This window comes from Loxodonta africana, chromosome 11 (assembly GCF_030014295.1).
Source record: "Loxodonta africana isolate mLoxAfr1 chromosome 11, mLoxAfr1.hap2, whole genome shotgun sequence".
In the NCBI taxonomy this organism is placed as follows: domain Eukaryota; kingdom Metazoa; phylum Chordata; class Mammalia; order Proboscidea; family Elephantidae; genus Loxodonta; species Loxodonta africana.
Genome location: NC_087352.1, coordinates 8,043,254 through 8,056,845, shown reverse-complemented (window position 1 = coordinate 8,056,845; position 13,592 = coordinate 8,043,254). Strand labels below are relative to the sequence as shown.

Below are 13,592 nucleotides of genomic sequence, written 5' to 3'. Positions count from 1 at the left end.
TCATTCCTGCCGGGAAGCTTTCAGTTAGGACTTCCTGGTCAACCTTCCCTTCAGCCCCCACAAAAACCACCCAGCACTCAATCCACCTCTCCTCTTTCTCTAAGTACATTTCCTGGAGACTCCGGAATAGGAGTCAAGTCTAGCAACTGCTGCTGTTCAGTAACCCTTCATGTTTCCTACGAGTATCTCTCTTCCTTTGCCTTGGGCTGTGTCCAAACAAGGTCTGGAGCCAGGAGCCCCAGCAACCTGGAAAAGCACATTTCAAGGGTTTCTTCCCTCCTGTGGCTCCTTTTTTTTCAAACCCTCTTGAATCTTAAGCCCTGGGAAGCTTCCAACAACCCAGTTCTCGCTCCTTTAGGCTGGAGCAACTAATCCACAGCCACCTTCCAGATGAACAACAAGAAGGCCTGGTTTTACCCACTGTTCCAGGGGCAGTGTCTTGGGCAACAGAGAATTGCCTCTTCCCCTTGGTTCTGCTCAGTGCAACTTTGCAGGCAACAACACTACTATTGCCTATATTTTGCCAAAGACTAATGGGTTCAGGAGCACAGGAAGACAGAGCATGTCATCCTCTCTTCTGTCAACCCTTAGTAACTACTTTTCTGCTGGATATTAAGCTAGAGAGAGTCACTGAAAGGTATAAGGAAATCCAAACGAGAAAAAAGACTTGGGGAAAAAAATTCTAACACACAAGGGGGGCAGGGGGAGGGACAAGAACAAGGCTTGCTGCCAAGTTATCAGTCACCTTCTTATGTTCTTAAGAATGTTTCGTTTATTTTGTTTGACCAGTTTTACCTCCCAGATTCCCGTAAAACACACGGTCCAAACTGTTACCTAAAAACAAGGCCAGCGTCACCTTAGGTGTTCTCAGCCTCTAATAAGAACACTGGCCTGGGATTAAAGCACAGACTGCCAAGCCAAGTACCCCAGCCTGAATCATCCCCAAAAGTGGGGGAGCCTCTCTAACTGGGAACCTCCATACGCTCATCAAGGCAATCTTCAAGCAACTTGCAGCAGCACCGACGGCCAGAATGAAAGTTCTAATCTTCTTCTTTCTGTTGCTGCCACTAACACTGATGTCCGTGGTCTCTAGCAGTCCAAATCCAGGTAAATAAGATTAATTTTCTATGAAGGGGGAAGTGGTGGGAGAAGAAAATGAAGTAAACAGAAGAGCACGTCTAACTGCAGCCCCTTTTACCTACAGGGATTTGGGGCAAGTTATTAGGCTTTCTGAGTGCCAGTTTCCTCATTGACAAACAAGGAGGAAACTGTTCTTACATCCAAATGGGAATTGTGAGAATTAAATGAGATACCGTATGTGAAAGTGTCTGCAACAGGAGCTGGCCAAAAAAATACTGGCTCAACAAAGGTTTGCTCCCTCGCTCTCTCCCCCAGCCCCTTTTCCAGAGAGTAATGAATTTCCCCAGGCCCATCGTTGTGGCGGCAGTGGGAGGCTGTTAAAGGTAACTGTACATTTGTAGAAGGGTCGCAATGAGTCAGAATCGACTCGACGGCAGTGGGTTTGGTTTTTGGTTGGTTTAAGGAAGCCCTTTATATCCTTTATAGTGCACGGGACACGCCACCAATAACGTTTAATGATAAGGTAAGAAACTAGAAAAATCTTATCACCAGGTAGTATCCAGATTTGAAGGTTTTCCTATACCTAGCCCTGTTCTAACAGCTCTCCTTTGAGGAGGCAGACATTTGATGGGTTCCATATCTGCTCTAGTTTTTGCTACAGTCAATGTGGCCCAGCCCATAGGAGGAAAGCCATGCAGAAGAAAGCTCACCCCCTGTGGGTTTCACCTCAAGAGGACCTTCTCCCCAAACACTACTTTAGGGCGAATATCTTTGTTACAGACTCAGCATCAACTCCATCCTGAAGTCAGGAGAAATTCATCCTACTCTACCCCAGTTTCAAACGTCCCCTTTCCTGTAGAGGAAGCTCTCTAGAAGCTGCTGAGCCCCGTAGCCCTAGGGCCTAGATCACCATTCTGGAAGAGAAGGCTTTTCCATCACTATGGCAGCCACCAAGGGGAGAGTCCTCAGCATGGAGTCAGAGCTCTAGGCCCAACCTGCCTTTCCAGTCCCTCCCCTCCACTCACTAACAAATACTGTACGTGCCACCCAAACTAAACTGTTTGCTGTTCCCTGAACGGGTCCTGTGCTTTCCCACCAGCTCAGCTTTGCTCACACACCCAGCTAGAAAACCACCTCCTGCCCACAGCCTTGATTCCGCCCACAGCCAGATGTGAGTGCTCCCCCCTGTGAACATGCTGAGCCCTAACTTGACTCTTTCTCTCTCTCTCTGCCTTATATGGAAGATGTGGGTATGCCTGCCCTGCCTCCACCTCCTGCCCTTCTAGATTGCAGCCTCCACAGTGGCACAATCTGGCATATTGTTTCCGTGTCCTTCACACTATCCAGCGCCATGTTCGGTAAATATTTGCTGAATGAAAGGATAAATTCTCAGGTTTCTAAGTTCAGAACCTTGCCCTTTTAAGATTCTACACCAGGGTTTGATAACAGCTTTCTTGACGTTTGGGGCTGAATAATTCTTTGTTGTGGGGGCTATTCTGTGCATTGTAAGATGTTTAGTAGCATCCACGGCCTCTATCCACTGGACGACAATAGAAGCCCACTCCCCAGTTGTAATAGCCAGAACTGCCTCCAGAAATTGCCAAATCTCCCCTGGGGAACAAAATCACCCCTGGTTGAGAATCACTGTTCTATACCAATAGTTCTCAAACCTGACTACATATTCAGATTCACCTAGGGCTCTTTTTTAAAAAGAGGGTGGGGCGGGGCCCAGGCATTAGTATTTTTTACAACGTCCCCCGGTTATTCTAATATGCAGACAGAGTTGAAACCACTGCTTTAAACCAGACCTGAAAGGGCATGCTCAAAACCTGGCTTGGTGCCTACTACGAACACTTAATAAGTTTATGTTGAGAACGCTGACCACTTTTAGGTTGATTTGCTCCATTAAAAAATATCTGCAAACCCTAATATTCCGAATCCATAACAAAGACTAATTTTAAAACAATCTTTAAAATTACATGTTTCAAGTGGTTCACTGTTGTTTGTAAGACTGAAAGCTTAAGTTCAATTAGTTGTAGAAAAGTAGTATCATCCTCCTCCAGGTGGAAAAAAAAAGGTATATTGAGTCTAAAGGTATATTGAGATCGTTTCTATGATTAAAGATCAAATCACGTCCAGACGAACTAGATGGTGCCCAGCTACCACCACCGACCACTCTGACAGGGATCACAATAAAAGATCCCGGACAGTGTGGCAGAAAAATGTAGAACAAAATTCACATTCGCAAAAAAAAAAAAAAAAGACCAGACTTACTGGTCTGACAGAGACTGGAGGTACCCCCAAGGCTATGGCCCTGGACACCCTGCTAACTCAGAACTGAAGCCACTCCCGAAACCCACCTTTCAGCCAAAGATTAGACAGCCTATAAAACAAACAATAACACACATGAGGAATGTGCTTCTTAGGTCAATCAAGTTTATGAGACAAAATGGACAACACCTGCCTAAAGGCAAAGATGAGGAAGCAGGAAGGGACAAGAAAACTGGACGAATGGACATGGAGAGCCCAGGAGGAGAAGTGAAAGGGGGAGAGTGCTGACACATTGTGAGGATTGCAACCAATGTCACAAAACAATTGATGTATAAATTTTTAATGAAAAACCAATTTGTGCTGTAAACATTCACCTAAAATACAATAAAACTAGAAAAAAAAATCACAGTTGTAGAAATCAATGTTGTAGAAATTTGAAGACAGGATTTCATAAACACTTTTGTGGTACTAGAATTTTTTTCACAGAAATATTATTTAAATTGAGTGGGTGGCTCACTGGCTTAAAACTGCTTTTACAAGAGATTTCCCTTATGAGGGTATATACAGTCAGTAATGGAATTTTACATATATAAAAGTAATAGTAACCAAATCAGTAATAAATAGTTATAATATCAATCCATTCCTTTGGTTCCTCATTAAACTTTCTAAAGAGTTTTTTGTCCAACATCTCATTTTATTCTTTGGCAGGTAGAGTGGGTAGTAAGGCCCTCTCACATGAACAAGAACACTAAAGCACAGAGATGCTAAGTACTGTTGCCACAGACATACAGTAAGTTAGGAGCAGACTAGGACTAAACACCACATCTTCTCATTCACTGCCCCATACGCTTCCACATTCTGCTGTTTCAGTGGTTGGAGTGTCATAGAAAAAAGGCACCTTGAAGTCAGGGGACCTAGATCCAAATCCTGGCTCAGCCACTCACTTTGCAACCCTGGACAAGTCGCTTAACTGTTTTTGAACCTCAGTTTTATCATCTTAAAATGAATAAAATACCACTTAGCACATAGAATAGTCATGAAGATTAAATGAGCTATAATGGGCACCTTGTAAGGGTTCAGAAACCTGGTGGCGCAGTGGTTAAGAGCCACGACTGCTAACCAAAAGGTCAGCAATTCGAATACACCAGGCGGTCCTTGGAAACTCTATGGGGCAGTTCTACTCTGTCCTATAGGGTCGCTATGAGTCGGAATTGACTCGATGGCAACAGTTTGGTTTTTTTGGTTTAGTAAGGGGTCACTGAATAGACTGAATGGAATTCCTAAAGCAGTTTCTAAAGCAGAAGAGCCATGATTTGGGGAAAGCTCACCAGGCCGCCAGGTGGCGATATCACAAACCACCTAAGACCAGTTGCAGCTGAGCTCAAAACTTGTTTCCCAGCCAATCAGTTTTGCAACCAAAAGGTTAGAGGTTGGTTTGTGTCCACCCAGAGGTGCCTCAGAAGAAAGGCCTGGTGACCTACTTCCAAAAAATCAGCCATTGAAAGCACTGTGGAGCCCAGTTCTACTCTGACACACACGGGGTCGCCGTGAGCCAGAATTGACTCAACAGCAACTGGTGGTAACATTTAGAATGAAAAAACGTCTCCGTGAAGGAATTCAGCTAAATATCTCCAAAACTCCTTCTGGCTTTTGTGGGTTTTCTCTGGAACTAGGAGCAGAGATCAAGAAAGTAAAATGTTAGAAAAGTTCATACGGTAGGGGCTATGCTTTGCAAATTCCTTCAACAGCACTCAAAACAGCACATGAGAATATTTGAAAAATAGCATTTGGGGAAATGATGCAACACCTTCCATGTGTGTGGCAGAAAGGGCACAAGTGTGGGAAATAGGAGAACTAGACTGAACCAGATGGCTTCTAAGGGCCCTCTCCAGACAGCTGGTCCCTCCACTTACTGAGTAAACGTTTACCACCAAGTGCCTACTGTGTGCCAGGAGCCATTGGCTCGGGGTTTAGTTAGGCAGGCAGATTCTAAACAGCAAAGCATGAACTACAACATTTCAATAATAGAGCTACATTCCAGTATGATAGGAACCACATGAGGGTGTAATTAATTCTGACAGAAAATATCAGAGGCTACTATACAGAGGAACCATCATCTGAGCCCAGTTCTAGCTCCAGAATCTTAAGACTATGAACCATTATCCCTGATTGGCATAAAAATATTTTAGATATCACAAAATGGGGATAAGAGAGCATCAGGTGATAAGACAGTCTTGGATAGAGGCCAAAAGAAGAATGTGCTTTGTTCCAGAGGAACAAAGGTAAACACCATCCTCTAAGTGGTGGCGCAGTGGTTAAGCATTCATCTGCTAACCAAAAGGTTGGCAGTTCGAATCCACCAGCCACTCCTTGGAAACCCTATGGGACAGTTCTACTCTGTCCTATGGGGTCACTATGAGTCGGAATCGACTCAGGGACAACGGGTTACAGTTAGTGAACTGTGGATTCAAACACAGCAACTTGGAGATCCACTGAAAACCCAGGTTTATAGAATAATCTGCCCCTTGCTCCCATTTCTTAAACCATAAAATTGTAATGCTGAGAAGCGGAGGCGGTAAGGTTTAGATTAACACCCACCTTTTGTCCTCTCCATTCAAACGTTACTTTTTCTCCAACTACTTCCAGCTAAGCTTGTCTCTAGCCAAGATTTTAACGTCAATTCCTTACCCATTTAAAATACTCCTTTCTTGAGTATCCTAGATCCCTGAAGCAGAAAAGGAGGAGAAATGGAACTATGCTGACTTAGGGAGCACAGTGCTGGGAGGATCATTTATGTGGCCCACTTCCCTTTCCAGTGCCTGAAAGTGACCTGTTTCCTCCCAACAGGGGTCGCCAGAGGCCACAGGGACCAGCGCCAGGCCTCCAGGAGGTCGCTCCAGAAAGACAGCCAAGAATGTGAGTGCAAAGGTCAGTATCTTAGCATCAACAACAGCAACCACACTACCACCGCTCCAGCTTTCTCCCTTGAGCCCCTCTGAGACCAGTGCAGATGTTGTCTCAGCTGAACCCACTCAGTCCCCTCTCCACCAGCCACCCCATTTAGCACCAACCCTTGCTTTCCTCCTGAATCTCAGGCGAGAGCTGGGCTCCTCCAAGGTCCAGGGACAGCCCGCTGAATCTCTGACTGCTCCTTTCCCCTTTCCCTTTTCCCCAAGAACCCAGGGCTGCCTTCCAGAAGGTCTTTACTTTTTCCTTGTTCTCCAAAAGCTTCCTGAATCCAATTCTTGACCTTATTTTATTCACAGGACTCAAATCAGAGTGGCGAAATAGCTTGCCCAAAGTTAAATAGCCACCAAAAGCCAGACACGTCATCCTTTGGTCTCCACAAAGATCCGGATGCCCTCCTCCAAACCTGCCACCAAATCTTTGCTTGTACAGGTCAGGGCAAAACAACTCAGAAATCCTGGTGCTCAGATAACTGGATTTCTCCACCATTCTGTGCTGGCCCCTTTTCCCACCCTACTGCAGCATGAAAGAGGAACTAGAAGGCAAAGAAGACAAGGAAAGCCATGCCCTGCTCCCTACTCTCAAGCATATTAACTCTCTCCTTTAAATACTAACCTTGTAATTTCAGATTGGCTTCTGGGAGCTCCTAAAAGAAAATCCATGACAGTGACAGTGCCTGGGCTGCCAAAGAAACCTTGTCCCTGTGATCATTTCAAGGGCAATGTGAAGAAAATCAGTAAGTTTCAAGAAAATGACCTTCCTTAAACCACAGTCACTCTGTGGAATCACCAGGGATGAAACAAGGGTTGTGGATAAACAGGAGAGGTGAAACGAAGGCCAGGGTAAACACTTATCTTAGCCCTTTCTATACAATGTCAACTTGCAGGAAAATGGAACAGCAAGAAGAGCAGGATACGATTCTCCCGGTACCAGAAAGGTTTAACCAAATTCCTAGATTTTAGAAGCCCCCTACTTGTCAAAGTGGAGGGAGGCAGGGCTGTTAGGGGCCTGGTCATTGATCTCTGAGGATGACATCAGTGTCTTCAAACAGAATTTGGGTCTTCCCTAGTCTTCCCTAGCAGTTTTTAGCTATTACATTCTTGTAATTGGCAATTAATTAACTGAGTGATATCTGATACTGCCAAGTATTGGATAAATCGGGCTCCTCATACACTGTTAATGGAAGTAAAATACAATTTGGCAGTACCTATCAAAGTTTTAAATGTGTGTACCCTTTGACTCAGTCATCTCCCTTCAGGAAATTCCCCCCACAGAATACTAGTACAGATTCTCAAAGATATATGTACAAGAATATTCATTATACCAGTAAATCATGGCCTTTAAAATTTCATGTCAACTTGGCTAGGTCATGATTCCCAGTATTGCATGGTTGTCCTCCATTTTGTGATCTGATATAATTATGTGTTGTAAATCCTAGCCTCTATGCCTGTGCATATGGTCCCATTTGGGAGTGCGTTGTCTGTTATATTAACAAGGCATGCTTAGGTTATCTTAATGAGGATTAGGATGGGAGGCACCACACCTGCTTGGGTCAAACTTTTTATCTTATAAAAGGAGAGAGCAGTCAAAAGGAACCTCAGTACCTCAAAGAAAGAAGAGCTGGAAGCAGAACACATCCTTTAAACTCAGGGTCCCTGTGCTGAGAACCTCCTAGACCAGAGAAAGATTGATGCTAAGACACACAGAGGTCTCCAAGGGACACCAGGCCCACAGATGCTGAAAGGAGACAAGGACCTTCCTCTGGAGCTGACAGAGAAAGCCTTACCCTAGAGCCGATGCCCTGAATTAGGACTTCTAGCCTCCCAAACCGTAAGAGAATAAATTTCTGATTGTTAAAGCCATTCACTTGTGGTATTTCTGTTATAGAAGCACTAGATGACTAAGACAAGCAGTATTTGTATTAACAAATAAGTGGAAATATTAAAGGCCATCAAAAGAAAATCTGACAAATCTGCAGTTGTTAAAAAGAATGTGTTGATTGGAAAGATATCCACAATGTTACATTAAAAAAAAAAAAGATGCAAAGACCTCTATTTCATACTCTTCACAAAAATAAACTTTGGATGGATTAAAATCTAAATTTGAAAAACAAATTTATAAGGGAGTAGAGGAGAATGTTGGGGTATGGACCTTGGGATGGGGAAGAATTTCTTGAACAAAATAATAAAAAGTACAAATCATAAAGAAAAAGATTAATACACTGACTTCACTGAAATTAAAACATTTTGGTCATCAAAAAAATAAAAAGATAAGATACAGAATAAGAGATGACATCTGCAACACATATAACTGACAAAGGATTAGTATTCAGAATGCTACAAATGGGCAGAAGATTTGAATAAACACTTCACAGACAAGGAAATCCAAACAGCTAATAAACATACAAATGGCACTCAACTCTGTTAGTAATCAGGAAAATGCAAATTCAAACCAAAAAGAATTATCACTATAGATCATCAGATTGACAAACAATTAAATTCTGATGATACCAAGTTTTAATATGAAATAGAGCGTAAAAACATTCATGCTTACGGGTGTTGTCTTAGTTATCTAGTGCTGCTATAACAGAAATACCACAAGTGGGTGGCTTGAAGAACAGAAATTTATTTTTTCCCAGTTCAGTAGGCTAGAAGTCTGAATTCAAGCCACTGGTTCTAGGGGAAGGCTCTCTCTCTACCCCTGGGGGAAGGTGTTTGTCCCTTTTCAGCTTCTATTCCTAGGTTCCTGGGCAATCATGTGGCGTGTATCTTCCCCTCTGTTTGTGCTTGTATGTTTGCTTGCTTAATCTGCTCTTTTATATCTCAAAAGAGATTGACTTAAAATACACCCTACACTAATATTGCCTTATTAACATAACAAAGAAAACTCATTCCTGAATGGGATTATAACCACAGGATTCACAACACGTATTTTGGGGGGCCACAATTCAATCCATAACAGGAGTATAAATTGGTAAATCACTTTGAAAAACTGCTGGTAGTTACCTACTAAAATTTAAGCTATGCATACTCTGTGACCATGCATTTGCACTTCTACATATACACTCTAAAGAAAGTACATGCTCATATACCCCAGGAGGCATGTGCAAGAATTTTATAGCAGTATTGCTCATAACTGCCCAAAACTTAAAACTTCCCAAATGTCTATCAACAGTAAAATGAATAAAATAAACTGTGGTATATTAGAAAGTCTGTGAGAATGAGTCAACTTGTAACAACGTAAGTGAGTCTTACGACCATAACACTAAGTAAAAAAACAAGTCACGAGAGAATATCTACAGTATGATTTCACATACTTAAAGTTCAAAAACAGGCTACTTAAGCTAAATTGTTTAGGAATGTCTACGTAGGTGGTAAAAACAATAAAGAAAGAAAAGTGAATGATTATTATACGAGTCAGGGTTATCTCTGTAAGGGGAAGACTGTAGTGATCAGAAAAGGAGGCTGGCAATTCTATTTCTAGGCTGGGGTAGTAGTTTCATGGTGGTTTGCTTTATTACTATTTACTGGACTGCACATGTAAGTTTTTATGGACTTCTAAATATGTGCAATATTTTGCAATAAAAAAATATCTTTAAAGGTATGTAACAAAGCAGTATATAAAGTGTAATCTCAATTTTGGTTTTTTTTTTTTTTGCTTTTTTTTTAAGTAAACACGTTTACATACAAAAAAAGTATAGAAGAATATGTAACAAACTATTCATAATGGTGAACTCTGGGGAATGGAAGTTGGCAGTAGGCATGGGGGAAGTTCATTTTACTGGGTAGATTTTCTTTTTTTCTCCACTGGACAATTTTAAATAATTTTAAAAGCCCTTATACAAATTAATTTTTTTTTTTTTTTAATGTTTTAAAGACTAGCCTCTTCCCTTTATTTTCACCCTAGGGCACCAAAGACACCACAAGAAGCCCAACAAGCACTCCAGGGCCTGCCAGCAATTTCTCCAACGATGTCAGCTAGCAAGCTTTGCTCTGCCTATTTAGGAGCTTTGAGAGCCCACTCACCCAATTAAACACTCTGAGTCGAAACGGCAGCCAGTCCACACAACTTCTCCCACCTCATGCTCCCCCTCCCTCTGCTCACCCCCCAAATCATTCCAGTGTTTAAAAAAAGCATTTTTCCCAAGGTTATTTTGATTATTGCCCTTTCTAGTGACTTATCTTGTCAATCTTTTCCTGTGCCCTCTCCTTACCCAAGCTTGAGCTTAATTACCAGAAAGAAACCAGAAAATCTGGCTTCCCTTGCTGGTCTCACTTGACCGTAAATATAACCAACCACGTAGCAAATGGAGGCCAATAAATATCCTAAAATGTAATCAGTCAAAATTGTTTATTTTAAACAGGGTCTGGCAACTCACATTCGATCCAGATGACCCACTCCACACCCAACCCAGTGTCTACACACATTTCTTCCTACCCAACCCTCCCTTCTCTCTCCACTGCCCAACTTTTAATTCTTTAATTCATTCAACAAAACTTTCTGAGGTAGGAGGTAGGAGAGGCAAAGAAAGCAGGTATAGCAATGAATCAGAAATGGTCTTATTAAAGATAATATAGGCGTAAAAAAAAAAAAACCTGGCCTAGCATAGAAAGCCTTCAGTATTTATTACTATCATCATCATCATTAATGGTGAGTTTCCATTCTAATACAGAAGACATATATGCAGAGCCGTAATTTAGTGCTAGAGAGACAGTATGGAGGATCTCAGAAGCCATCCAAAGGAGCTTTTAGCTGTTAAGAATGGGAGGAGAGGCGAGGCCAGGATGGCAGAGTAGCCAGACGCTTCCAGTGATCCCTCTTACAACAAAGACCTGAAAAAACAATTGAAACGATTATGACAAGCTAGACATCAAAAGCAAAGTTAGAAACATCAAAGGCAAGGTTAGAAAACAGACTGAGCGGCAGTGAGAGGGAGAGATGGTTCAGAAGCAGAGAGGACTTGCCAGACCTAAATGGCTGGGAACCCTCCAGCACCATTCCCGGGAGCGACTGCAGTGAGCTGGTGGTAGCATTTGGCCGCAGTTTCCTCAAGGAGAAACAGCCAGCCGCACAGCCTACTCACACCTCCGGAACCAGAGAAGAACAGTGCTTTTAGCAAAAGCTAAGTACTTGCATATATTTTACCATGCTCCCAGCCTCCAAGCCAGCTTCAGTGGCTGTCGATTTCCCTGGGCCTGAGATAGGGCCTGCTGAGCAGCCTGAGCCATTCTCCCGGCCTTGGAGAAGGAAAAAATTCACAATTGGGGGGAAAGATAATTGCCAGCTCCACTAACCTGGGGACCTCAGGACAGAAGCAGCTCCTGTCCAGGCATAAACGATCCATGGCCTTTGAATACCTTTCCTTCCTGCATGGACCTGTGTGGGCCTATTTCAGGAGAATAGGCTCTTGTGGGCAGACTGCAACTGTTTCAGCTGTGCAGTGGAGAGGTGGGTGTTTGATGTTTGACACTGCTTTACCTATTCAACAGGGTCCTAACCTACCCACATCAGGGACCTATGGACTGGTGGCACCACTCACATCACCCAGCCACTGGTGACAGGGGCCCAAGGATAACTGGTACCTTCCAGTCCTTACAACCAAAAGCATTGGGTGCCCATAGTCCGTCTACAAAACCTACCCACCTGTGCGCTCTAGGGAAAAAGGAATCCACTTTCCTCGCAGACAGTCGGGGGAGAGTTGTCAGCCCCTTGCCTTGTTCAGAGCATGGCCCCCTGCTGCAACCAGATACCTGTACCTACCCCAATCACTTCTGCCCCTCTAAGACTGCAGGACAGAGCCTGTACCACACACTTGATGACCAACTATCTTGACACATGAGCTGAATCCATGTAAGAAAAGTGAATGGACTCCTAGGCTTATACACCTGATAACAGCTCTAGCCATCTGGTGACAGGACGTTAGAGCCTCAAAGGTGAAAATAATCAAGCTAGCTCACTCAAGCAACCTATTTGAGCATATCAAAACAAAACAAAGCGAGAAGCTAGGATACAGTAAGCAAACATAAAATAAACTAATACAATAACTTATAGATAGCTCAGAGACAACAGTCAACATCAAATCACATGAAGAAGCAGATCATGATCGCTTCAACAAGCACTCTAAACAAAGAATCAAGGGATCTTCTGGATGAAAGCAGCTTCCTGGAATTACTGGATGAAGAATATAAAAGATTAATACACAGAACTCTTCAAGACATCAGGAAGGAGATCAGATAATATGCAGAACAAGCCAAGGAGCATGCAGATAAAGCAGCTGAAAAAATCAAAAAGGTTATTCAAGAACATAATGAAAAATTTAATAAGCCGCAAGAATCCACAGAAAGACAGCAATCAGAAATTCAGAAGATTAACAATAAAATTACAGAATTGGACAACTTAATAGAAAGTCAGAGAAGCAGAACTGTGGAAGTGGAATGCAGAATTTGTGACACTGAAGACAAAATACTTAGCACCAATACATCTGAAGAAAAATCAGATAAAACAAATTTTAAAAAATGAAGAAACCTCAGCAAACATAAAGTCAAATACTATGAAAATGAGGAACACACAATTTACAAAGAAAAAGTCTCAGCACAAAAAAGTAAGTGGAAAAATGAAATTGTCAACAACACACATAAAAAGGCATCAAAATGACAACACTAAACACATACTTATCTATAATTACGCTGAAAGTAAATGGAATAAACGCACCAATAAAGAGACAGAAAGTCTCAGACTGGATAAAGAAACATGATCCATCTATATGCTGCCTACAAGAGACACACCTTAGACTTAGAGACACAAACAAACTAAAACTCAAAGGATGGAAAAAAATATATCAAGCAAACAATAAGCAAAAAAGAGCAGGAGTAGCAATATTAATTTCTGACAAAATAGACTTTAAACTTAAATCCACCACAAAGGATAAAGAAGGACACTACATAATGATAAAACGGACAATTGACCGGGAAGATATAACCATATTAAATATTTATGCACCTAATGACAGGGCTGCAAGATACATAAAACAAATTTTAACAGAACTGAAAAGTGAGATAGACACCTCCACAATTATACTAGGAGACTTCAACACACCACTTTCGGAGAAGGACAGGACATCCAGTAAGAAGCTCAATAGAGACACGGAAGATCTAATTACTACAATCGACAAATTTGACCTCATTGACTTATACAGAACTCTCCACCCAAATGCTGCAAAGTATACTTTTTTTTCTAGCACACATGGAACATTCTCTAGAATAGACCACATATTA

General features: G+C 42.2%; 1 protein-coding gene across 1 annotated transcript; it reads left to right on the top strand.

Moving 5' to 3' along the window:
- The first annotated feature begins 1,031 nt into the window (after nucleotides 1–1,031).
- On the top strand, nucleotides 1,032–10,388 carry CXCL17 (C-X-C motif chemokine ligand 17). The gene is made up of 4 exons (XM_003406663.3): nucleotides 1,032–1,107; nucleotides 6,199–6,279; nucleotides 6,947–7,054; nucleotides 10,225–10,388. Exons 1-4 carry the CDS (start codon nucleotides 1,032–1,034, stop codon nucleotides 10,320–10,322), a joined length of 363 nt encoding a protein of 120 aa, XP_003406711.1. The 3' UTR covers nucleotides 10,323–10,388.
- The last annotated feature ends 3,204 nt before the right edge of the window (nucleotides 10,389–13,592 follow it).

What these genes read in the sequence shown, in the direction of transcription:
- CXCL17 (XM_003406663.3), top strand. Translation starts at nt 1,032, where the DNA reads ATGAAAGTTCTAATCTTCTTCTTTCTGTTGCTGCCACTAACACTGATG. An exon ending in CCAAGAATGTGAGTGCAAAG is followed by an intron (nt 6,280 to 6,946) that starts GTCAGTATCTTA and finishes TTGTAATTTCAG; the next exon opens with ATTGGCTTCTGGGAGCTCCT. An exon ending in GGGCAATGTGAAGAAAATCA is followed by an intron (nt 7,055 to 10,224) that starts GTAAGTTTCAAG and finishes TTTTCACCCTAG; the next exon opens with GGCACCAAAGACACCACAAG.